Source organism: Aulostomus chinensis, chromosome 7 (assembly GCF_037954235.1).
Source record: "Aulostomus chinensis isolate RoL2024-O1b breed Wild chromosome 7, RoL_Achi_v1.0, whole genome shotgun sequence".
NCBI classification, from domain to species: Eukaryota; Metazoa; Chordata; class Actinopteri; order Syngnathiformes; family Aulostomidae; genus Aulostomus; species Aulostomus chinensis.
This window is the reverse complement of record NC_141326.1, coordinates 13,118,648-13,145,958: the sequence shown is the minus strand read 5'-3', so window position 1 is coordinate 13,145,958 and position 27,311 is coordinate 13,118,648. Positions and strand designations below refer to the sequence as shown.

The following is a 27,311-nucleotide window of genomic DNA, read 5'->3' as shown; positions in this document are numbered from 1 at the left end:
AGAACTGCAATTTTTTTTTTAATTTTACCTTTTGAATGTTTGTGTTTTCGCTCACCTGCCACCACGTTAGAGCTGGATGAGTCTTACAACCAGGTTATCAGAAAACTCACTTCTGACATTCATGCACAATAGAAGAGGCAGTCAAGTGGAAGTGCTTGAACTCTTGTGTGGGTTGTGATGCGTTCAGGAACACTCACTTAACTTGTTCAACAAACCAAATTGGTTTCACAGAGATTGGAACGCAGATTACTGGATTCAGAGTCCACAGTGACAACCATTACACCACCAGACACCTTAGAACCTGCTCAAGCGCTCAGTGCACTTGCAGATGTTCCAGTCCTTCATCAAACACAGATTGAAGTGGATTTGTTATAGAAGCCTTTACTACGCTACTGGTGGTTGGGGGGTCCAGACAGTATCAGCCCACATGGTAACAGCCCGCTGTCAAACAATAACCAAAAAGTTCAGTCATGCAGGAAACGCATCACGTTATGGCCGCCCCGGTTATTAAGTTATCAGATCAAATGATGTTTGAGAGAACTTTCAACACCCCTGGAGCGTTTTAAATACGACCTTTTCTTATTCTTGGCGTTTCTATTCTTTTTCTTTTTTTGAAATCACTCGTTGACTGTGGTTCAGGAGCCAAATCTGTTCCGGCTGACACACGATTAACGTGCCAACTCCTGTTAGGGAAATGTGTCACATTAATTAGAGACTCGTGACTTCAGCTCGCGCTAATGCTCCTCAAAACATCCAGCCCTAATTACAGCCCTAGTCATAAAACATATAAATAAGTGATTAAGCATTTCTTCAATTGTGAGGAATTACTTTGTGATAAGGGATCACGCATTGACGTTGATGAACTTTGGTTCCTCGTCAGTCTTGAGAAAGCTGCAGGTTTCTCGCAGCGAGCCGATGAGAAATTTGAACACACAGCGATCAAACAAGAAGAACAGGTGTCAGAAATATAGAGACATTTATTTACAAATACATTTGCATTTGCATAGACATTTAAAATTCAAAATAGACATTGCGAGATATAGTAAACACGTTTAGGATATATTATCACTATCATACGCCGCATAATTTAGCACAATTAAAAGTTCGCTTGTCAGAATCATAGCTCTTGTGTTTCCATCTTTTGCATATAAATATACATAAATAAGTCCTGTGGGTGACAACAGGCGGATACCTTTTATTTTGCCTGGTAGCTGTCACAATTAGTCCTCATTAGTACACATCATCATCATCCTGGTCACTGCCATTTCCACCTTTATTACAGATATCAAAAAATAGAATTTTGATTCTCGGAAGCAGCAAGTTTGTGTTACAAAATTATCTCCTGAAGAAATTGTTCTTCTTTCACGAGGTTGTGAGCGTGAATTAACTGTTTACATGCAAAGGGATACAAGGAAAGCTGGTCAAGACGGTGTGGCTGAGCCCTCCTCCTACCGTTCTGACCTGATTACTGCTGCAGTCTATACCTTAAAAGAAATACAAATCCTATAAGCCTCATTTATCAGTGAATTACCTGAATAACTTTCTGAAAAAAGTAAATGTTAAGTTTCACATGTGAGCCTGTATGTACATATATTATGTAGCTTGGAGTCTTCAAACTAGAAATGTGGATTAAAATCACTCAAGTCTGTAATTTAGTCATCCATGTTCAGAGGAGACATTCTGAGGATCCGTCAGCTGCTGTCACCACCTCCTGCTGTCCAGTCAGATGCCTCATCCATCGTCATACTATGAGGATCTGCAGGGTCTTGACATGAAAACACACAGCTATCACACTGGATGTCTCTGTGACCTTTGACCCCGAGGTCCCCACAGCAGGAGGTCATGACAGGCTGACCTCATGCTTGTGAGTCTGTCTCTCTGGCATGTTGACAACCATCCGTGTCCAATAGGTAGAAAAGTGCTGCTGGCAATGGCAGCGCGAAGTTGATGCCATTAAAGAATCTCCTCTCCTGTACAAACCATCTTATAAAAGAGTTTATTTTTTCATCGATGTTGAATTATGAAAGACAAAGAGAATGAAAATGAACAAACAAACCTGCAAAAATATATCTCCACAGAGGTTTCAAGAAATCCAGTGCTGACATCAGCAGCTCTACGAGTGTGAGCGCAAAGGAATAAGCAGCGTCCACCATCTGGAACCAAACCTTGCGTGTTTTTTCATTCTCAGCAGTACCAGAAACTACAGTGATGGTGGAGGGTCGACTGTTACCATCCTGCAGTAGCGGCCTAGCGTAGCGGGCAGCAGCAGGAAGTTCAAAGAACATTCAAGCAGAACAGAGTGAGGAGGGGGGCTGAACTTCTTAGATGACTCTCTCTCTTTCTCTCTGACACACACACATGCACACACACACACATCATCATACTAGCTGTTCCTCGCGTCTCCCCTTCCTTCTCCGCTTGTCTTCCACATTCGCTCACAATCCATCACTTCCTGTTTCCTCTCTCTCTCTCTCTCTCTCTGAGGCATGTTTGTGAAGATGCAAGGCTGTTGGTCAGGAGCATCAGCAGTTTTGCAATTTTGTTCTGTGTGGTTTAAAGGAGGTCTACAGTGTTCAACAGCTAGAGAGGAATCCCTGTAATACCCTCAAATGATATAGAAGCATGACAATTAGAGGCGCACACACGTGTGTGGATACCTGTGTGTGTGCGTGTGCCTCTCTCTCTCTCTCTCTCTCTCTGAGCTCACCACCAGCTTACGCTCTGACTGGTGATGACTAGATGGGCGAATGGGGGGGGGGGTGCAGGAGGAGTGCAGCAGTGGTAGGTGATGGTTAAAACAATGAGGAAACAGTGTGGACAGGTTTGCACACAGACACACACACAGACACACACACAGACACACACACATACAGAGGACTGAGCACACGGAAGGAATGTGATGCTGGCAGCAGTCAAAGCAGCCAAACATGTGACATAGCTTGTGGATGGATTAGCTGCAGAGGCCAAGGAGCCCTCCTGAGCATGTCTTCCACCTGGGGTGAGAAAGCTGAGACTGCAGAGGGTGAACGAGTAGGTTACAGCATAACCGGTTGCTATGGGTGGCAGGTGAGTTCTGTGGCCCTTCAGAAGCGCCGGTTCAGTGTTCGAACTTCTCATCGGGGATGACTGTGTTGAAGGGATGGTCCCAGAAAGTAGAAGTGATTCCAAAACCTGGAGGCCAATGAAGATGACATGAGATCACACCTCAAACTCTGATCTGTGCAAGCCATCAAACGTGCGTACTCACCTGCTCTCTGATGCTCAAAGTGGTGTTTGACGTGATAGGCCTTCAAGCTGTACAGGTACGAGCCTTTCTTTGGTGAGCCGTAGTGAAGGTAGTAGTGGATCATATCGTACACCACGTAGCCACACAGTCCTCCCACAAACACTGATGTCCCTAGGATCCGCGGGAGCACGCCGCAGAGGATGGAGTAGAAACTCCCCACCACCAGGGAGGCCAGGCCGGGGGGGAAGACCAGCCGAGAGCCGTCAAAGGGAGACTGTGGAGGGGAGGGTTTGATTAGAGCAGCTGATGACAGCAGATGGGGATTAAAGAGATGGGAAAAATTGATGGTGTTTTAAGTACAAAATGTGTGTTCTTAATTAAAGTCTGTATAAGTTCAGTTGAAAGGGTGGATGAGACGCTGACATTCACAGAATGTGGGCCAACAAGGAAGCTTTTTATAACCTGTAATGTGAAAGGATTAATTATTACCTCAGGTCTGTACTGTTGCTATATTACTTTTTGCTTCATGGTTAAAGCAGTTTTATGACCCAGGTCCTCAGAGACGGTCTGTGTGTACCTTGTGGTGCTGTCCATGCAGGAGAAAGTGTAGCATGATGAGGTAGTAGTTATGGGCAGGTGGTTTCATGTGGAAGACAAAGCGATGGATGCAGTATTCGATGAAGGACCACAAGAACCAGCCCATCATGAAGAGCAAGGGGAAAAAGTATTTATGGATGGTGATGGAGAAGTCTGAGAACACACACACACACAGAAAATATGACAACACGTTAGTGGAAGTGAAAATGCAGGAGTCCCTGATTGTGTGTGTGTGTTTTACCTGAGGTGATTTCTAGCTTGGTGGTGCCCTTTGCAAGCGTTGTGTAGCAGTACCAGCTGAGATAAAAGACAACAGGAAGCCACACCACCGGGACCCAGTACCTGTTAGGAGACATCAACAGGAAGGTGCTCACTCTCAGTTCTCACACTTTTTCCCGTCATGTTCAATGGAATGCAGCGGGGACACTCGGGGAAATGAAAATAGAGTGGAATTTTTTTTTTAAAAAAACCTTCGCTGACCATCAATCCTTTTCTCTTTTCTGTTCACTCTCAATCCCAGCACAAGTCTGTTGTTTTACAAAAAGACGGTTCAAGAAGGTCAAACGCCAGCTGAAAAATGAAGAAGTACTTCAAGGTTTAATCGATTAGCTTTCGTCGAGATCTTCTGTTACCTGATCAAAACAAATGATTAAATCTCCAAGAAATTCATCATTTTCCCGCTGGTGTTCGACCTTATTGAATTGTCTGTAAAAACGTTTGGTTTTTGAGGCCTGTGGCAAAGATACAAGTGTATCAGATTAATTTGAATGAGCAAATCCTTTTTCATCTTGTTCTTTTAAAAAAGAAACATTTTGACTTTTTCAAATCGGCTGGAGGTCTTACGGTCCTCCAGGACAGGGTCGACATAATACAGTGCAACTCCTGGAACTGTTGAGAAAAACTGCAGATGAACTTGTCACATACTTTTAGTTATTTTTTTTAAATCAAATGAAAATTGCACACATTCCGATATTAAAAATGCCAGGAATGTACAAACAAAAGAAAACGCCTGTTCTTAGTAAAAAAAACAACAAACAAAACAAAAAAAAAAACCTGTACCATCCAGTTCTTGTTTGTACAAATATCATATGAACTGTGTTTTCTAAAGAACTCCTCGTCATTGGATGATGTCTTACCAGGAAGTCTTGGTGCCAGCTTCCAGTAAAGGGTTTCCAAACAGTCTGATGGGCCTGTCCACCGGCTGGTGAACCCACGCGTCGTATTTCTCTCCGAGGTGGCCTACCTGCCAGGCCAGGGGCTTCCGCCAGTCCACCAAGTCCTGACAGGATACAAGCCATGACAAAAGTGAAAAAGACAGTGCTGGCTGGAGAGAGTTTCTGAAGAAGGCAGAGAAATGACTTTGTTGCCTCCAGCAGGGGTCAGCAGAGAGTTAATGACTGTCAGGGACAAGCCCAACCAGGAAGCCTGCTCATAGGTGTTGGGGGTGTGGATGAGTGATTGCTTGAGTGGCAGCAATAACTGGAGACTCTCAGATTGAGCTCAAAGGCCAGAGAATGCACATATTTACAAGCCCTCTGTGCTAAGAGCCACTCATCAGACAAGCAGCTGTCAGTCGCACGGGAGGATGGTGCAGGCCAGCTCCACGCTGATGTGTGCTCAATATCCACAGGGATAGTGCAGTTCCCCTGATCTCAGGTCAGGATTTGCAAGGAGAAACATTCACATTCAAGATGATACCAGTAAAACTGCGATCAATACACCATAGAAGGAAGGCCGGGTGACATTAAAACACATATGTCAATCATGTGTTATGTGTTTCCAGTTCAGACTTTCATTTCAATCTATTAGAACGATATCTGTAAGGTTGCACTGTTGTACACTTTTAGCTGCCATAATGTACACTATACTTCTACTACTATATACTATATATTGCGTTGTACTGACAACAGTTGACAAATTGATAAGGTATTCAGCACAAGCCTCCCTTACGTCACAAAGTCACGATGGTCTTGCCTCTCTGCTGTCAGGTCTAGATTTTGTATTTATCTTCTTGGTGAAGGCAGCGAAGGTCATGCTAACACACTCACACTGACACTTTTGGCAGCTCTAACTGGTCGAGGGCCAGGCGCATCTGTCCAGGATTTGCGTGTCATCAACTCTACGCTGGAACAGGCATCTCTGCTCTTTACCCGCGATGTTCACTCAAGACAAACTGATGAATGCAGCTCACCCTGCTGTCAGACTAGTGGAAATGCTTGTGAAGCGCCGACTGCTGTTACTATCGGACAAAGAGAATGAAGCCACAAGTGGAAAAATTATCCTGTAGGTATAACATCGTGAATATACAATTGATTGTAAATCCTTCTGCCCTCCCTAAAGTAGGTTGCTGGATGTCGAGACAATGGGATCTTCACTGTAACAAACATGAAAAGGAACCCATAGATCAGCTGGCACTTGCTGTTACCAAACACTCATGGAGGGGAAACACAGCTGGGTCCCCTGACATCCAGCAGGCTGGTTTTCATTTTCAGATTTGTCAAACAAGATGCACATCAGATGTTTGTCTACAAGTTAAGGCTCCTTCTGCTATTTGACTGGGAGGAAAACTGATTTTAAGTTTCATACTAGCCCAAGAGACGAAAAACCAGATTTGGTGTGGAGGTTCAGTAATATCAGAACACGGTACAGCTAGAGATGTTTTAGGGGCAGTTTTAAGAACAAAACTTCTCACTTATATTTTCAGAGGTTTGATTTGTGTATCAAAGTTGGGTTGGAGCTTAGAAGTTCACAACTCTCCAGTAGTAGTGAACCTGTTGACCCCAGGGTACTACAGGGGACTGAAAGATGAGAAACGCCACCGGGGACCAAAGTATCAATTTGTCTTTGTTTAATAAATCACGATATTAATGTAAACACGCGTCCAAAGTAATAGGAAAGGGCTGTGATCACTTGAGGCTACAGGGTGAGTCTCGCTTCAGAGCAGAAAATTACAGTCCCTGAATCTGTTTGTCACACACAGCATTTTAGCTCCTAGAATCCAGCAGACCTCAACGGAAAAAGATACACAATATCTCACACCTTGCAGCCATTTTATTGTGAGGGCAAAGGTGAATGAGCAACTCTCTTCTTCTCGTGTGCTGTATTGCCCTGTGTGAAGGTAGGACACAACTCCAGTCTAGACACTGCAGGTGCACTTAAACAAACAAACAAACTCACTGACCACTGCTGTGATAGGGCTTGCTGCCTCTGACTTACTGACTTCAAGCCAAAAAAGAAGTGAAAGTGTGATGAATGCAGTGGGGAAAATTATCTTTTGACCAGTGCAGGAACTTGCCAGAAACATGTGATCCCCCCCCCCCCCCAAAAAAAAAAGACACTTTGTTCAGCTGATTGCCACATGACAATGACAATGTGTTGCATCTAGGAAATGAAACACCTTCTAAGTACTTTAGAAAAGATGAGAGAGAAAAGGTTTGTAACAAGCTCTTTCCATGAGTAGCCATCATCCCACTGGCATTGGCTCGTCTTAGTGGTAAACACTAGGAGAAATAAAACATAGCCAATAACAGCGGTGGTTACTCATTCATCCAACTATCAACTTCTCAATTTGCTTCTACAAAATTCACCAGAAGTCATTAATTAAAGGCTTTTTAATCAGCATTTTCACCCGGGGAAATGTCTCGGCCTTGATTTCTTGGGTCCACAAATGTAAGTTTCCTTCTCTGCATCAACCACCAACCTCCACTGGTCAAAATTCATTTCTTAATATCAGGAAATGCTGTGCATTACAACATTTGCACATAAGAACAAAGATAAGACTCCAGCATTCTGTAGCAAATATTGACAGAGACAAAAGAGATGGCCAGCTGGGAGGCATGCTCACATTCCAGACGGACACACGGGTTTGTGCAGCTACCTTAGGACGTTCCATTGCACGCACACACCCACACATACACACACAAACACCTGCCCAGATGCTCAGTTCTCCTCTTAGCAGGTCTCTATGACAAGCGGACCCCCATGACAAAATACAAGCAAGCACAAAGCCAAGTGTCAAACTCAATTCACAAAACCTCTGTGTGTTCTTGTAAAATCAAACAAATTGCTTGACAACATCGGTGCAAAATGTGCTGTAATATGTGAGAATGGGCTTGGAGTTTAGCCAAAAGGGTTAAGTTATCTGCAAATTTTGTGTAGCAAGATTGAAACGATTTACAGTTCTGCCAACGGAGTGATTGAATCAATAAATGGGTTCAAGCCACTGAGAATGGGATTCAGAGAGGGAGTTTTACTGTTGAAGCAATTCAGAATAACCAACGTCCTCCTTGGCGCCACCCGACCTGTCAAACCTGCAGCTAAGAGTCTTATGTAAACAGTATAACTGACACTTGCTGAGGCTGCTCTCACCTAAGCTGCCAGCCAGTCGTGTTGTGATTGTGTCGCGGTTCTGGTTCAGCCAGAACTTTTAACTCCAGCTATCATAAGAGAAGCTTTCATAAACTGTGGATAAGCTGTTGAATTTTTTTTTATAAATGGATCTCTTGAATTTGATCTTTTTTATAAATGAGTTTTGAACGCCATCAGCCCTTTACTGCTGATGTGCCCATGAACATGGCACCTGATTTTGTGTGACATGTACAGTCACGCTGCGGCACATGTTACCTTCATTGCAAATTTGCTGCAGCTGTGATTTGATATTACTCATAGCTGTGGAGATATAAGTCCATAAAACGTGGTTGATTTTCAAACAATAACCATGTTTTGAGAAGGTGGTCTATTTTCGAGACTTGATGGATGCCAACATGCATGTTGGTTTGACCGACCGGGTAACTCACACCACAGTGTTTACTTCACTGTAAAACTGCATCTGAATGGAGTATTTTGCTTTTAATCAAAAGGATTAACTTCACATTGATAATATTCAATCTCAGATTATTGATGAAGAAACAGTTTTCAAAACATAAAAATAATGTTGTGTTCCCTTATGAAATGCAAATCAAACGATGAGGGTTCATAAAAGATAATGGGCTACACTGCTACTCCTTTTTTATATGCGTTTTTTTTAAATATCAACAATGTCCATGTCAATAAAGAAGCTCTGCTCACTGGGAGGAGGAAAGATTTGGTTTAATATCAAGGAAACATAAAGCTGAGGGTAATGGGTAGTTGTGATGAAATTGTCAATAGAAGGTCTGGCAGTGTAAGAATGTTAAAGCGTACAAAACAAACAGGGAGAGTTTTGGAACAACGCTGGGTGAATAACCTGATGTATGTTCACCCCCACCAAACACACACACACACACACACACACACACACACACACACACACACACACACACACCTCTGTTGCCTAGTCACTGTCTGTCAGTCCTCTTCAGAGCACGTAACCAAGTTCAATTTCAACAAACATGCAGACACAAAGAGACAGTGTATGCAAAGATTCATTCAATTCCTGTCGTCACACAGCAGCTAATACACACACAAACACTAGTGCACCAATGTGAGTGACAGACGACAACCACTGAAAATATACACTCAACAACACAAGCCCAGCTCTGACCTTGACCTTAAAACCAAGTTCCAACCCTCAAGCTGCTGCCTCAGAGACAAAGAACTGACCCCCCCCCCCACCACACACACACACACACAGACTATATATAGAAATTAATAAGTATACCTTGTCCAGATCCACAGGGCTGCAGAGGTTCCTGCCCTCCTCTTTGTCATCTGTTGTGTTTTCTACCATCTTTCCTTCTGTCTCTTCACTGGGGTTCCTTCTCTCTCTCAGAGTCTGAAGAGAAAAAAAGGACAAAAACAGATCACATTAACAACAGAAAGACTGCCGCTTGCTGTTCTAATTTTGTCTTTAGCTACCATATTTTTACTGACTGGGTAGAAATACTGCACATGTCCATTTCTGCTTTCATTCCAGTCATGGTATATGATCAAGATGGACAAATACTGATCTGTTTGTTTGTGGTGCGAGTCACACAGTCCATTACATCCAGACGAACTGCACTTTGCCCTCCACTGTGGTGTGCCATGTCGCAGCACCATCGCCATGTTAATGCATTAAACTGAGTATGAAAGGAGCGTCTCTAAATTGCATTCATCTCCCCTGGTTTGACCTGACTCACTCAACTGAAGGGGTTTTACGGGCGTATTTGAATTGAATGTTCGTGGCTTGTGGCGACTACAGGAAGTGGTGAATGTGGCTGCTGGGTGCCTGGTGCTTGAACTGATACGCAGAAGAATGTCACCATCAATATTTCTGACAGAGTTTGGGTCAAGTTGCTGACAGAATCGCTCCTTCGTTTCTTTCATTACCTTCTTCCTTCTGCAATGAATAACGTGCATACAAAAACAATGGTGAGGTACATTTCTCATTCTTTGTCAAGGAAAAAGTGGAATATTTCTTCCTTTACTGCTCTCTCAACTGTCGTTTAACAATCAAAACCACGAGTTTAAAGAAAATCTCCCTCTGATCGTCATTTATGTTACCAGGGTCTGTCAGTTCCTCTCATCCAATGAAAATTCATCAGCTGTTTGGTTCCAGATGTGCGTGAGCACAAGACGGATGTATATTATTTGAGCCTTACTGTGTTTCAACTATGAATCAGCACTTATATGATTCCAAGCAACTGTGGAGCTAAGACAGCTTGTTTTATCTATGAAATCAGAATGGAAACTTTTTCAGAGTTTCGAAACAGTGATGGAACCTGTTTAAATTCTTACAGTGAGCGTCACAGTATCATGAGGAATTTACAACACCGGTTTGATCCCCCTGTCTGGAAAATGTGTCAATGAAAAAAATACACGACACAAAAATACTCATTACCAAGCAAACATACAGTAGCAGGATTTCGCCAAAAAGTGTAAACTATCTGTCAAGCTTTCAGATCTGCTCACAAAATTTTGACTCAAGTCACAGCCAAAGTGCTGGGAAACATTCACAATTCTGCTTGAATAAATATGTGCAAAGCTACACACACACACACACACACACACACACACACACACACACACACACACACACACACTAAATGTTTTAGTGAAGACAATCAACAAAATACATCCCAAAATGCATGGTGCAGTGTTGTGATGGACCAATTAATACACAGTAGAAAAGCACTCTTCAAGGGTCTCGTAATGGAAACTAACAAGTTAATACAATCAAGCTGTCAACGTCAACCAATCAGAAAAAAACAAAAAAGCAGCATCAAGTTATTTTGCTCTCATCCAATCTTTGCCCATCATTGGGAGCTTGGGAGCCTATCAATGTTAATAATTTCATCATTTACAAACCTGTGAAAATTCAGTCCTGAAAGATGAAGGTGACTTGCAATTGCAGTAAATGTAGCTTCCTCTGCACTGAAGGTTGTGAGGGGGATTAGCTAGTTTTGAGAGTCTGGGCCAAACTCTGGGCCATTTTGCTGCAGTGGTGCTGGCATTATTCCCACAGGTCGGCTTCCAGGTGCTTTGAAAAGTTACATTTGTACCGTCAATTTTCATTTTCATTTATTTATAGTATGCAATATGTAGTTTGGGTGTGGCACAGTGGTGCAGTGGTCAGCACTGTCACCTCACAGCAAGAAGGTTCCAGGTCTGAGTCCTGGCTCCATCACAGGATCTTTCTGTGTGAGTCTGCATGTTCTCCCTGTTCCTGTGTGGGTTCTCTCTGGTACTCCAGCTTCCTCCCACAGTCCAAAGACATCAAGAGAGGACGAGGCTGATTGATACTCTAAATTGACTGTAGGTGTGACTGTGAGTGTGAATGGTTGTCTGTCTCTATGTGTTGGCCCTGTGATGGACTGGTGACCTGTCCAGGGTGAACCCCGCCTCTCACCTGAAGGCTGCTGGGATAGACTCCAGCCCCCCATGACCCTTAACAGGATAAGTAGAAGAAAATGGATGGATGGATGGATGGAATATGTAGTTTGCAAACAGTCTTGCTTACGTACTTAGCATTACTGTAATCACCTGCCTCAGACGCAAAGTATTTCCAAACCGTGTTCCTAATGTTCTATCTGTCAAACAAAAACATACACGGGCTCTGCGTTTGTCATCATCTTACAGATAAACTCTACGGAACTATGTGTGCATAGATGCACTGTTGGAAAGGAGATAACACAAACAGCACAGCAGACCTTGCAGACCTTGCATGAGCGGCAGTGACAGTGTGAGACTTGGAACAGTTTTAAATATTCATAACAGATGTAAACCTGGTACCAAAACCAGGATTTGTGTGTCCCATTACCCCCAAAGGTACTGAGAGGAACCCACGTGTGAAAGCAAAGCACACAGAAAGAATCGGCAAGACTCTGTTGCTGCTTTTACTAAAAGTGAGTTTAAGTCTTTTTCTTTTCTTTTAATTCGGTTTCACAATGAGCATATTTGGTCAAAAAAAGAACAAAACAACAACAACAACAACATAACAGATTGTGCATTCAAGGTAAAATGTGGCCAGCAGATTCAGATTCTTTCTTCTATTATAAGTGAAAAAAAAACAACCTCCCAGAGTAAAACAAGGCTTTTAGTATCTTATTTAAGGTGTGCATGACACACGTTTGGACAAAGATTGCTTCTCACTAGTTTTTAGTAGTGTAGCAGAGCATGGGGGAAAAAAAAAAAAAAAGGACTGAAAAGAAACACCTCATTATAGATGGAAAGTCAAAGCCACCACACCGAGGGTACAGAGTGTTCCTCAGCATTTTTGATCTACTGGGACACCAAAACAAAACTGGCAATGAATAACCAAAGCAATGCCATAAATATTTCTGTGAGCTATGATTAACAGTTGTATGAGTTCACCTTGGAATAAGTGAACAATAGGTTTAATAGGTAACATGCGTACCAAGTTTGGAAATGATGAATCGCCAAAAAAAAACAAAACATAATGTTTTTTTAGGCAGGATTACTCTTAGGACTCTTATTCTTAGATCAAAAGCAAGATTACTGAATGAAAGTAAGCAAGTTTACGGTTGGATTTCAACTAAGATTACTACAAAGAATACCTGCCATGAGTTTTGAGGGGATTCTAAGGCCCGTAACACATAGAGTAACCTCCATGACACGTAACATGAGGGTAGCGACAGACGCTGCAATCGATCACAGTCATAATCAGCTGACACTGAGCACGTTGGTCGTCCGGTGACGGCCATTTGTTGTGTGATGGACTTGGTCTTCCAGATACTTAAAATGATGGAGTATCCACAGAAATGGCTGAAATGTAGGGATGTCTCTGAACAGAACAACCGGAGACAGCGTAGCTGCCTCGCACCACACAGGCAGGTCTCCAGGGTGTTTCAGGTGTTCATGGTCTGAGTGTACAAGCAGTCAAACTGAAGACAAGTGAAACTAACAGCTTGTAGTTCTTTTGCAGTGAGTCATCAGCTGTGCTTCAGTTCAGTGCAACATAGTTGTACATCGGAGGGCGTCAAATTTGAACTTAGTTCATCTTGAGTTTCTAGCCTTTGATACTGTATATTCTGAATGCTGCCTTGGATCCGCACAATGGTCAGTTTACACAACTTATATGAATGTCACTCTACTGAGCGCACTGAGTTAAAGATTTCTCTGATGAATAAGACATCAGCACTGTTAGAAAAACAAGACAAAACAAACTGAGCCGCAACCTCAGCTTTGTAGATGATGAGTCAACCAGACGCGGATGAAACTAAACTGATCCTTTATGTATCGACACGACTGAAACTTGTCTTTTTAACTCTAGGCGTGAAAGGTGCAGAACCAGGGGCAGAAGTAGAATGGGAGTTGCTTCTTGTTGATAAAAGGACTGACCACTGAGCAGGAACTCTCGAGGTTTGATAAGCAGATATTGCACAAGAATCGAGGCGAGGAGAACTAAACCTCCACCTACTTGCCTACTCACAGCTCTCTCCATCTCACTGTCCCCAGTCTATCAATCGATATTTCACACCACGATCGTCTATGACAGATAAATGTAAAACCAGAAAGCTAAACAAACGGAAAAAAAAAAACAATTAAAAGGAACTGCTAGTCATTAACAGGCAAACAGGCGAAGGGTGTTCAGGAACTAAGTGTTTGGGTTTGAATGAGTTTCTATAGATGCAGGAGTGCCTGTGAACATTCTTCAGCCGTGACCTGTGACAATGGGTGGTATGTTTGTGCCGTGACAAGCCTCTCACCCCGTGGTGGTCTATCGTCACCTCAAGGGTGACAAACATGGACGGTGTTATACCAAAGGAACATTGTCATTGCATCGTTCTGGCTCACACGATGCGATGAGAACCAATCAGTGATTTTAGAACCAGTGAGATTGTGATTTTATTGCTAAACTAAGAAATCTAACTGGAGAAGAATTGGTTTGTCCAGGAGGAGATGCTGCACATCGCGGTCCCCAACAGCAGACCTGATTTCACATGTTTAACATCCACTGCCAATTATTTTCATCAGACAGATTGTCCTGATGTCACCATGAAGATAACCTGAGCAACAGAAATGAACTCAAACACCATCATTTTACTTTACGGTAAAACCAGAACCCTTATGATGAATACAGTCCAGGATCGTATCTATGGCAACTTTCAGATATTACAGCTAAAGCCTACATGTAACACAGATGAAATTAAAAAAAAGGCATGACATTGAAAATCTCATTGACACTTGTTTGGTAAAAAGAGGGCAGAGGTGACTGAATAAAAGAGAAAGGGACAAGGAGGGAGGGAGAAATCACACTGGGTTACTGTGCCACAAGAGGAGGAGTCGAATTTTGAAAGAATGAGACAAAAAACAAAGGAGATGTTTAGAGTAGGGTGGCGATGTGGCCTGGTACCGTCACAAGACAGAAACTAAAGTGAGCATCTGTGAGCGCAAGAGGGGGACGAGAATGTGGGTGGATGAATTCAATTACATGAGTGCTGATTTGAGGGTTTTGTTTGCAAAGAATGTCACTCGGTCTGTGTAAGTTGAAATTGGCAGGACGGAAAATGAAATCTCAAAGCTTGCACAACACTAACATGGCATGTACAATGGAATCATGTGTCATCGGAGGTTAGAGGTGGCTCATGACACAGCCAGCCACGTACCAACCAACATTATTGGTACTGACTCATCAGGTCTGCCATTGTGGACTACAACGCACGATATTTCCACTCGGACAAACCAATAAATAGGATTCTAAGATGGTTAAATGTCTGTCTAGCAATAAAATTAATTTAAAACACTTTAAAGAAAAACAACATCACCTAAATAACCTAAAAGATGTCATCGTAAAATTATACAGACACAACTTCACTAGGTAGAAACAGTGGGCCACAAGAGCTGCAAGTAGTCATCCCACTGTCAGTATCTGCTTGTGACAGGCGCTCGGCACTGATGTTGTGACTTTAGCCGTTGCTGCTGCTGCTGCTGCTCGGCGCCACTCTTACTCGCTAGCGCCAGTCTTACTCGCTAGCCCCAGTCTTACTCGCTAGCCCCAGTCTTACTCGCTAGCGCCAGTCACTTCTATTCCGAGCGCTTACATAAGCTCAAAGGTTGGACCAAAGAAGAAAAATTAATTAGCCAGTAAAATCATTTATGAAATTGGGAAAGAAAAAGTTAAACACTGAATTTTTTTATGTACATTGTCCAAAAAGTAGTTCATGATAAGTTGTTTGTTTTTTTTATTTTTTAAATGACAGTACCGTGAACTCGTTTATGTGACTAGTTAATTACAGCCCACACTGTAAATCAGTCAACTCCCTGCCATATACTGTAGATATACGGGCCGGTCAGCTGTTGGAAGTAGTTTTATTCCACAGGGTGTGTTTATCTCCTTGATCGTATTTTATGATGGTGCTTTTAATGACTGGTGACAGAGATTAGTGGTGTGAAAGGTGGGAGAACTGTATGTAGGTCGAGGCAGACTAGGCCATGGTTGTGAAGTCAAGACTTCATAACTGAAAGGATGAAGATTGTGGTCATTGCATGGTCTAAAATGAAAATATGCATTCTCGTTTCTGTTACTCGTGAACCCATCCCAGCAACTGTTAAATCTTGAATATCAAATGATCACTGCTCTACATAAATTGATGCAGCATTCCTTGTGGGTTTTAGTCAATAAATCCATCCATCCATCCATTTTCTTCCACTTATCCTGTTAACGTTCACGGGGGGCTGGAGCCTATCCCAGCAGCCTTTGGGTGAGAGGCAGGGTTCACCCTGGACAGGTCCCCAGTCCATCACAGGACAAACACAGACAGACAGACAACCATTCACACTCACAGTCACACCTACGGTCAGTTTAGAGTATCAGTCAGCCTCGTCCCCTCTTGATATCTTTGGACTGTGGGAGGAAGCTGGAGTACCAGAGAGAACCCACACAGGAACAGGGAGAACATGGAGACTCACACAGAAAGATCCTGTGCTGGAGCCGGGACTCAAACCCAGAACCTTCTTGCTGTGAGGCGACAGTGCTGACCACTGCACCACCAGCCACCCTAGTAGCTAAATATTGAAAAATAAATCAACAATACTTTTAACACATTGATGCACCATACTGGCAGATTCCTCTGGGATTATAATTTCAAAATACAACAACACACCATCAAAAGGAGCGGCTCTAAGGGCAACCTCTTCATACCTACTACGCTACCAAAGACTAGCCACAGAAAGGACAATGTGCTTTGCAAACAGGCAGCTAGTAGCAGCTCAAGTTAGTGTCCTTCCATTTATTCTGTTTAGCCCTTTGCTTTGCTAGTCAGGAGGGATGATGATTTCCTATTTTTAAAAGAAAAAAAATTAAATAGTGCATGAAAATGTTTCCATCTTTTTTTATGTCCTCTGAATTAATTTTTAATGTGGATTTAGTTTTTTGTGTGATTTGATGCCCTGGGGAAATGCTTGGGTCAAGTAACAAGATTCTGATTTTTTTTTTTTTTTGCTTAAATGTTCTTCCATCCATGATCTATTCCACTGAACCTATAGTGCTGCAGCATAACTCAGATTCCGGGAATGAGTGCACAAATATTTTATATTTATCTCTAAATTTCCATCCATTGTCTTCCCGCTTATTCCTGTTAAGGGTCGCGGGGGGAGGGGGCTGGAGCCTATCCCCGCAGCTTTCGGGCGAGAGGCGGGGTTCACCCTGGACAGGTCTCCAGTCCATCACAGGACCAACGCATAGAGACAGACAACCATTCACACTCACAGTCACACCTACGGTTAATTTAGAGTATCAATCAGCCTCGTCCTCTCTTGATGTCTTTGGACTGTGGGAGGAAGCTGGAGTACCAGAGAGAACCCACACAGGAACGTCAGTTGCATATCAGTTTGTTGATCTGCTGTTAAGAAACTGATCACGATGACATCAGGAGGAAGGTCCCATGACTGTGGTTGAATGTTCTTGAGGTTAACGTCACGGAGATGAGGAAGAGACAACCAGAATCATGTCATCTTGGCACACAGCAGCATCTATCCTCTGATAAAAAATTGCATCCCTCCCTTATTAGCCGCCCATAAAGTAGGATATGGATTAATACGGCCAATCCCTCCAACATCTGGTCAGGTGTGCCAGCTTCTCCGTGTTTGCAAGGTTAGGGTTACAGACAGGAGGCGGGATGGGAAAAGCTAGATTTAATTCTTTCAGTGTTTATTCTGATCATTCCCTGGCTAACTGTTACAAGTTCTCTGGTAGGGAGTCGCACTCCCGCTGGCATTGCTTTTATCCAAGAGGAAATGATTTCAGCGTAGAATAAAACATTCAACTATTCAAGAGGAGTGATTGGTGTTTGTGTCCTTAACGTGCCTGCTGCTGGACGAGATTGTTAGACAAGAAAGCAGAGATAAACCAGGAAGAAAGGGCAGTCAAGTTCCCTCTTCCAGAAGCACTTAACAAACTGAGATTCTGGTCTATAGAAAAGGCCACACAGTTGTTTTATCATGTCAGTTTCACTAGCAAAACAAATCCTACAACCCAGGATAAATCTTCCTGTCATGGGTTTACGTCTAGTGAATGAGAGAAGGTAAATAGGGTCAGGTGTAAAATGAATGCATCCATGAAGTCAAGCATGCTGCTTGATTGTATCAGACACGCTTTGAATCTCCCGAACACCCAGAACTCCTCACAGGGGCAGCACACACAGCTCAGGTTCTAAGTTCTTGAACAGGGTGAACATAACAGGTGACAAGCGGTCAGGAGTCTGTGTGTATGATAACAAGATAACTCGTCTCCACATAACTAAGAGAACCAGTCAAACCTGAATGACCAGGATTCAAGATTCCCTCCTCTGTGTGTGTGTGTGTGTGTGCGCGTGTGTGTGTAAGAATCAGAGGCCCTGTGTAGCTAGCCAATTTGTGCACACAGTGTGTCATGTTACAAAATAGACATTCACTCGTGTGCTGAGCGCCATATAAATGCCATATAAACCAAGCAGGTTTTTGGTTCCAATTGTTTTCAAAAGCAAAGCAACAGGAAAACACAGTACCTGCGTTTTCCATAATATATAACTATATATAATAATGTTAATAACATTGTTTTTTAATGCAGGAATTGTGACATAAATTGCAGGTTGTAACAAAATGATAGAGATTTCCCGGAGTCCTTTGTTACCATCTGAATGAAAGTGACTCATGAGGATCATGCACGCGATGCTACAGACACACATCGTAGGTCAGCCAGTGGATTTGTTCATTTGCTGAGCTCGACAGAGAGGAGGAGTCGCAGCAGGCCTTGGCATTGTGGGACCTGCTGAGGCATTAGTTCAATTCAGCTGTACCATTCAAGCATGTGCTCATCTCCATCCCCCCCACCCAGTCTCCTTTCATCTCTACCTCTCTATCAGGTGTTACCGTGGCGATGGCTTGAGCCACCTGAGGCCTTCACCTGAGCGCTAATTGCTGTGTCGGCAGTCTCTATGGTAGCAAAGATAAACAATGTGTCAGGTGATGTATCACCAGGGTGATAAACTTGGAGCTGCTCTTCCGAGTTGTAAAAGAGATCATTTACTTGAACAGCTTGTTGGGAAACATGAATGCTGGAGACACAGGATCCTGAGCGCCATTAACCTGGTAAACGGTTTGATGTGAGCACGAAGCGAATGTCCCACTGGAGCAAAGTCTGACATAAATTGTTGCATTTCATGATGGAAATGGAAATACAAAAACACACACACACACACACATACACACACACACACACACACTAGTACCAATATGTGGAATTTGGTGGGTTTCGATCAAGGAAGCACGGTATCAGATTTTGCAGATGTCAGATATGAAGTTACTATTATTTTACGACTTATTTTGTTGATATTAACCGTATAAAATCATTTTTATATGATGTTAAACATTTTCTTCATGAACCATTACTAGACTAACGAGAGCAGAACTGGGCCATCAGACTGACACGGATATCTTAAAAATCACCAATATCATCGGCCCATGTCAAGGACATGCCAATATTATCATGCACTCCTAGCGTTAATATTGAACTGGTTATTAACATCGTTCTAAGAAACCTGGCCTGCCTCTCTCGACTTGCCTCTGAGTCTCTCGCCCTTCTACTTCCAGTGAGAGAGAGAGTGATGAGAGACAATGACATCATTGAAAAGAGAGAAAGATCAGATGAAAGTCTCCTTTCCAGCACTCTACCGGCCCTGACGGCTTGCTGCCAACATTTACAGTACCACATTAACACTCAGGTCACTATCATCTTCTAATTACATTTCTGGATGGTAACTATTCCATTTCATTCTCTTCCTTTGCTCTTCTTCCTGTCTGCTCTTCTCTAATTTTTCTCATGTCTGCTGAGCTCTTCCATACTATGTCCTTTGTTCATTTATACGCACACACACAAACACACACTTGTGACTCCACTCATTTAACAATATGTGGTCTATCTTCTTGACTTCATGACTATGCAGTTACATCCTTCTGTACATTGGGGCCCCGAATAAAACTGCCTCTGCTTTGCATTCCAAGTCCATGAGCGGAGAGAGAGACATTGAGCCAGACCAACAAGTGAAACTCAACAGAAGAATGTGACGGGCTGTTGTGCAGCGGATTCCTACATCCTGTCCAGAGGTACAATTGCCGTGCCGGCTCGATCCCTTCAAGACAAAGCTGCAGGACTACAGAGCAAACAAAGGTGCAGTCATGATCGACACACTGATTAGCTTGACAAGCGGTGCTGACTTTACTCAACTCCCCAATCCACATACACACACACACACACACACACACACACACACACACACACACACACAATATACTAGTGCTTGTGCTTACTGTGCTGCATAAGTGACATCTCCTCAGAGGCTGCATGGGAAAACGGTCAAAAATATTAAAATACTTTAATATTCAGCATTTCTTACCTGTAATAATATTCATGATGAAACAACAACTATCAAGTTAAGATCTCTCTCCTCTTTTGTGGATTTACACTTTGATTGTTATCTGTCTCTTGTTACCTTGCTTCAGCTTTATAAAAGTGAAGTACTATTTACTTCATTGTTAGTGCGCAGTGAAAACATACTAGGAGGAATGTCATGCGACCATGGATTTGGTACAATACCACAGAATAACCATGATTCTAACAATTACTAAAATACACAAATACTTCAAATTCAACATTTGGAAAGAAGAAAAGGCCACTGGAACTTGGCTTGCATCTTTAGTGGTTTCAGGATTTATCCAACAGTACTAATGTACATCCTTGCATTGCTGTGGTGTTTCAGGATTTCTGTCTCACACACTCACTTGACCACACCCTCACAGTTCTGGTGAGTTTGATTAAAAAGTGTGCCGTAAATGACAAACTCTGAAGACAACTTGACTTAAATCTTCATCATGGAAAAGCTCTTATAAAATTCAGGATATGAACAGAAGTAATCTGGATCAATTAAACACCCCTTTAATTTACCCAATTCCAACTCCTGCAGATTCAGACGTTCTTGGTGAATTTATCTAAGAAAGGTGAACTCGTGTATTGAACTGCTGCCTCCAAATGAAAATTAATTAGAAATACTTTGCTCTTTCCCTCAGGGATCTGAAGTACACAGCAGAAAAGGAGAGGTGAATGGAGCAGAGCTGACATATCCAAAATAATATCACCTCAAGTCTCCAAATATAACACTACCTTGGACTTTCATTGGCCAATGCAGATTCTGATATTTGGTGTAAAAAAAACAAAACATTTGAATCAATAAAACTGTGTAGAACAATGCCCCCAGGAAAATGTTCAATTCTACTCTAAGTCCCAGTCCTGCTGTGGCCCAATTGAGAGGCGTATGTTTTTCATATACATTCAATTTTTTTTGACATGTGAGCAGCGTTTAATTCTTGACCATGGTGGAGTTATTTTGACACGTGACACTGAATTGCCTAAATTCCATATGAAAATGCACAACAAAGTGTTCACATACACAATCTTTCCCTCAAACACAATAAAGCAGAAAATTAAAACAATGTGACCTCTAAACCGGACTGAGGTACATGACTCCAGTTAAAGTACATTCTATTAACGAACAAAGCTCATAAACATGAGCTCCGAGTCAAAGAGTTGAACAGCCCTGGTGTTATGAACATTCAGGGGAAACCTTCAACATGCCTGCCACAAAACCAGAGTTCTAAAACTGAACTTATCTACATGTAAGGGCCGAAAACGTATGTGTTATTAGTGCAACTCCATACTTACAGATGCTCACACATAAGCTTCCACTCCTCTGTCAAGGTTGTGGCTGCAGTTTAGTAAGCGAGCTAATGCTGCACACGTTAGCACCGTCACTGATGATCCATCCATTTTTCTATACCGCTTATCAGCACAAAAATAAAACATTCAAATTGGTATTTCGACACACACGCCTTAAGCATATACTACGCCTTCCTGTGATTCGAAAACTGTAGCTGGACACAGTACAACCCTAACTTCAATGTAAATGACACAGTTGTACTTTTAATCCATACAGCGCTCAGCGGCCCTCATCCCGTAGTGGATGAAAGATACGTTAGTGTTGACACATAAGATCAAGCATATAGAGGCCAATACAAACTCCGATAACTGTGATATTGAGTCTATTATGTCAGATAAGCACTCTTAAGTTCTCTTCATGCACGGATCGCACATCAGCCCACGCACATGCTTATCAGAATAAATATGCTTTAATCAAGAATCAATACACAAGAGTTTGTGGTCTCTACTGTTGTTATTAGCACAACAACAAGGTCAGGAGTAGCTGTTCTGCAAAGAACCGATGCCACTGAGGCTGTTACTGAAAAGAGTGTAAAAGTAAAAAGACAATACAACTAAAAAAACACAACACTACCCAACACTATCTATCTTCCATCTCTACAAACATCTAAAACCTACAAAGATACATTTTAACAGACGTACTTGCTCTAAGTCTAACCCAGCTGATAGCGTTGCCTTGTTAACTCATTGTCTCCATCGTTTCAGAGCCTAAATGGAAATCATTTGTTCCTTTTTACCAAAAAAAAGCAAAAACAATGTCTCGTTCGAAGGGGCAGCATGGCTCAGAGGTCGTGACTAGTTTGAACCCCTGGATGGATGGATGGATGGAAACTCAATCTCATTTAATATTTTTGAGGATAAAACTCAAGGCGATCGCGTGACTTAAAAATATGATGCATTGTGGGTCGTATATTCGGCCAAATACTGCTCGGGTGCAGCCGCGCTTGCCAAGCGCCCAATCATGTAAGTGATCAAGCGTGATCACTGGGAGATTACCATCTCATCTCTAATCTAATCAAATGGAGCAGTCTCATAATAGAACGTTGTGCCTCATTCCAGGATCTGGCTGCCACCAATTGTACTGCATTAATAACCAGCAGCAGGACAATGTGATTAATATAAAAATGTCTGTGAACTGGCTTGTGGAGTCACTGGCGTCCATCTCACTGGCGTCCGCTGACGGCAACGTTTTACATCAAAAGCCGATGAACAAAGAGAGCCTCTGCTGCTTGTTCTTCTGAGTTAATGTGTGGATCAGTGGTTGGCCAGTCCTCTTGGAAGTGCATTCATGCTACAGATGGACCGGGTCACTTATCTCATATTCAGTCTTGTGATGACGAAGCCTTGAGTGCAGAAGTTTTGATGGAAATCCGACTATCGGACCGCTTTATGTGTGCAATTTATTTCTCTAATTCCCAAACCAAATAGCACAAGAAAAAGTCGGCATGATTTAAGTTTCTGATACTACCTTCACTTACTGGCCTCCTAATGTTGAATGTTATACAAACACCATCAGGCGGCCTTGAAATGTGTGACTGATTGTTGATCGACCTGGCGGATCTGTTCAGGTGAAATGGGCATTAAAGCCTTCAGGCCAATGAGGAACAAACGACTGGGTAGCTTTGACTTAGCCATTAGACCACAGTGTGAGAGGGAGAAGAAGAACACATTCAGCCCAACCTGGAGAGTAAATAATGCAGGGACAATATTTCATTAACCAGTGGAATGTCCTGGAGACCGAGGGTTGAAAACCACCCCATGACCTTCATTGTCCCGTTTAACCAGCAGCTGCTCGTCGTTGAGTTCCTCACGACGGCTACCTAACAATTTAAAAGCTTCTCAAACTCGGAGCTGCATGAGTGAGCATGTGTGGAATTTCTGTAAAAATGACTGTTGTACGCTCAGGGTGGGACAAAATACTATTAAATACCGCAGTACATCACAATACTTCTTCTTGTGACACAGTTTTGACATATCGGTGTGAAGTATATAGATATTTTTATCACCAGTGCTGGTGCTTCCCATTTAGACATGTGATGTATTGCACCGTGTGTGGTTGTACATGTGAGAGAGAGAGAGAGAGATCAAGGGGCTCTACTTTAAGACTACGCACTTTGGACAGTTTCATCTAAGTTGTAAATTCTATGAAACTGATTCATCTGAGGGCGGCACGGTGGTGCAGTGGTCAGCACTGTTGCCTCACAGCAAGAAGGTCCGGCTCCATCACAGGATCTTTCTGTGTAGAGTCTGCATGTTCTCCCTGTTCCTGTGTGGGTTCTCTCTGGTACTCCAGCTTCCTCCCACAGTCCAAAGACATCAAGAGGGGACGAGGCTGATTGATACTCTAAATTGACCGTAGGTGTGACTGTGAGTGTGAATGGTTGTCTGTCTCTATGTGTTGGTCCTGTGATGGACTGGCGACCTGTCCAGGGTGAACCCCACCTCTCACTGAAGGCTGCTGGGATAGACTCCAGCCCCCCCCCCCCCCCCTAACAGGATAAGCAGAAGAAAATGGATGGATGGATGATTCATCTCAATTATCTATTATCTTAATCGTTCAGAACAAAGCTAAACACAAAAAAAACACAAACAATATTTAAAAAAAATCACACAATTAATCACACCGTTAACCCATGACCTCCTTCATGAATTTAGCTTTGAGAGCCACAAGGCATCTTTGGAGAAATACTACTTTGCCAGAAATAAGAGATGACGTTCTTTAACCACTAAGACAAATCTATGTACTCAAAAGTCCACTAAAATTTCTATTAATTTAAATAGTGTAAAAGCTTGTCGCAGAAATTAATTATTTTAAATAAAATCTTTCATTATGATAATATTGTTTTTTATATCAACCCACAGCCGTAGTACAAACACATTACTTCCGTTAATTTAGGGGCATTTATTCTTAAGTTACAGAGATACTGGGACTATCCTAGCTTGGGCTGGCTGAGCCATAGTGTGATAACTTCAACTTTCACCTCAATTTAAAGCAATAAATGAAGATATTAAACACTTTTCTACACTGTCCTAATGGTTCTCTGGCAAACTCTGTATATTCAATATGCTGAACTATTAATGAGAAAGTTTTAATCAACACTTGAACAAGAGTGGGTGGGAGGCTCTGACCCCCGCCCAAGCAGCGACGTTGTAACTTTAAATAAATAAATTCCTAATTTTGGGCAGAGCCGTCATCCTTGTGTGGCGATGACGACGGTGAGATTTGTGGAGGAAACCACCATGATTCTTTATTGTGACACACATTCTGCTTTTAGCAAAAGCTTTACTGTGATTTAAATAAAAATTTGATCAGTTGTTCAGCCCAAAACAATCACGAGTACCTTTGTTAGTCTCAATTTTGATGAGTAATGTTTCATAATAATAATAATAATAATAATAATAATAATAGGGCAGCAAGTTGGTTCAGTGGTTAGCACTGGTTGGATCCTCACTTCAATGTCCACCAATCCTTGAGCAAGATACTGAGCCCTTAATTGCTCCTGATGGCCCTGCGACAGACTGGTGACCCGTCCAGGGTGAACCCCGCCTCTCGCCTGATGTCAGCTGGGATAGGCTCCAGCCCCCCCCCCCCCCCCCAATGACCCTTAACAGATAAGAGGTATAGCAATTTAATGGATGGATAATTCCCAGCCCTTGATACTATGGTTATCGAGAGCAAAGTATCTGGATAGTAATGCGAGTTGCTCAGTGATTCAAATACCTGCCACACACACACACACACACACACACACACACACACACACACAGCTTCAACAGTCCAAAAGTCCCATTGTATTGATAAACGTATGCGTAATGTGTGTGAAGCCGTGCAATCAATAAAGAAGAGAGTGAAAGAAGTTAACTAACGTACTAGTGTCACCTGTGGCATGGATGCATACGCTGGACAACAGGGAGGACACACACTGTTAACACACATCTGAGTGTGAGTGGGGCAGCCATGTAAATGTCACAAGAGATTTATGCAAACTCTGTTTCTCACTCCCGACACACACACAGGAAAACACGCAGAGCCAGAGACCAGGGTTCACCTGACTAAAGACACCCAGCGTCTTTCTCTCCTCACTTGGACAAGACTAACCAGTTCTTCTTTCTCCACTGCTGCCTGTCTACCCCCCCCCCCCCACCCACACACACTCTCACACACTCCTCTGAATCATTCATTAACAGCCCCCCCCCACACACACACACACACACACCCATCCCCCCACCTCACAGGTCAACCTTATCACCTGTATGTCCCCTGCTCCTCCTCTCTGAGGTTACAAAAGACCCCTCCCCTACAATCAATACTGGAGGAGAAGAAGAGGAGGAAGCCACCCGCCTTCCTCCTCCTCCTCGGGGAAACGCCCAGTCGAGTCAAGGTGGAGAGACCAGTACACCTGTAGCTCCGAGACCAACATATCGGCCTTCTGCCACCTAAAACTCGCTCTGGGTGACTTTGTATGAAGCTAATGAGCACTTAGCAACACTCAGCACTCCAGAAGTATCATATCTGACGGTATTCGCGCGAGGCCAAAGTGTTTCCTATTTCTAATGAGGCGTCGTGCAGGCGCGTGGCACCGAACATCCGTTAAAAATGCCAGAAAATTCCAGAAATTATTTGTCTTATTGTTATTTGGTTAAGGCCTTTATTGATTTAAAAAAATGCAACTTGTATCTCATAAAGGCCAAATTTTAGTTCTGTCTCTGCACATATTGAGGAAACCTCAAATTGGAGAAGAATTAAAAAAAGAGGAAATCTTAACTTCCAGCGTTTGACTTTGTAGAAGTTTTTCCTTCCTGTTAAAGTCTTAGCTTGTGTTTGACTCTCACCGAGGGCAAAGGTGTCGACCGAGTAAGCCAGGCGGGGGTCAGCCTTACCTGCGCCTCGTCTATGTCGCTGTCTCGGTCGAGCTCCCCAATGTAGTACTGTTCCATCCACCGCCGGGCGTTCTCAGAGTGCCGGTGCGGGGGTCCCTCCATCTCCCGGCTTACGTCCTTACCCGACCGGCGAAGTATCAGTGCCTCACCTCCGGGGTGCATCCTCAAGAAAGCAGTCACATCATAAACCCTGGTCCCCAGCAGCACCCAGCAGGAGTCCTTGGTGCAGTGGCGGGCCACCTCCCACTCCGTGAAGAACCGGGGGGATGAGGAAGGAGACATCCTGACAGTGCAGAAGCGGGGAGTCCACCAGCACCGAAAGCTGAACACAAGGAGGGCGACCGAGAGACCTCCGCGCAGGGCCGGACCTGCTGCTTATTACCAGGAGTTCAACTTAGCGGAGGCTGGGAAACTCAGGAGAGGAGAGAACGAGAGAGGCGGGGTCTGTGAGGCGTTCAGAAAACACGTCACCGCAAACTTCACCAGACTACATGCATGTAAAAAGTTTTTTTTTCTAATGAAAGAGCTCTTCTCATGGGGGTTTAAAATGTCCCGTTTTTACGTGTGCTGCAAACTCACAGCGAAATTAGCCACATCGAAGCTGCTGGAAACGAGTTTTACGTAAGGATTCATTTTTTCCACGTTCCCACTCGGTCTTGAATGTATCATTTCCATCCCAGCCGCACCTGTTGCTTCGAGAGCAGCGAGTCTTTCTGAAAATGTGAAGATGATACTTTTTCTTCTTGGTTTCTCCAAATGTTTTCGATAACTCAAATAAAGCGAGTTACTCGAAGGACTTAAACTTTTTCACCTTTAGTGACGTTGTCAACAGAAGAGTGATACACTGCGCGTGAAGCGCCAGACACGTCGTCAATCAATACTTCCGTGTCAATAAGATCCGGTCAAACACGCAACGCCTGTCAACACTAAATAACGATT

At 43.1% G+C, this 27,311-nt stretch overlaps 1 protein-coding gene across 1 annotated transcript; it reads right to left on the bottom strand.

Moving 5' to 3' along the window:
* Positions 1-964: 964 nt before the first annotated feature.
* Positions 965-27,311, bottom strand: fa2h (fatty acid 2-hydroxylase). Its single transcript, XM_086208531.1, has 7 exons — positions 26,373-27,311; positions 9,462-9,575; positions 4,960-5,102; positions 4,065-4,165; positions 3,804-3,976; positions 3,248-3,500; positions 965-3,171 (listed from the first exon to the last, which is right to left on the bottom strand). The coding sequence occupies exons 1-7, from the start codon at positions 26,652-26,654 to the stop codon at positions 3,098-3,100; spliced, it is 1,140 nt and encodes a 379-aa protein (XP_086064657.1). The 5' UTR covers positions 26,655-27,311; the 3' UTR covers positions 965-3,097.

Excerpts from the sequence above, each read along its gene's own strand:
- fa2h (XM_086208531.1), bottom strand. The coding sequence starts at position 26,654 with ATGTCTCCTTCCTCATCCCCCCGGTTCTTCACGGAGTGGGAGGTGGCC. Across the intron at positions 5,103-9,461 it reads GCCCTGTGGATCTGGACAAG|GACTTGGTGGACTGGCGGAA; the intron begins GTATACTTATTA and ends GTATCCTGTCAG. Across the intron at positions 3,172-3,247 it reads CTTTGAGCATCAGAGAGCAG|GTTTTGGAATCACTTCTACT; the intron begins GTGAGTACGCAC and ends ATTGGCCTCCAG.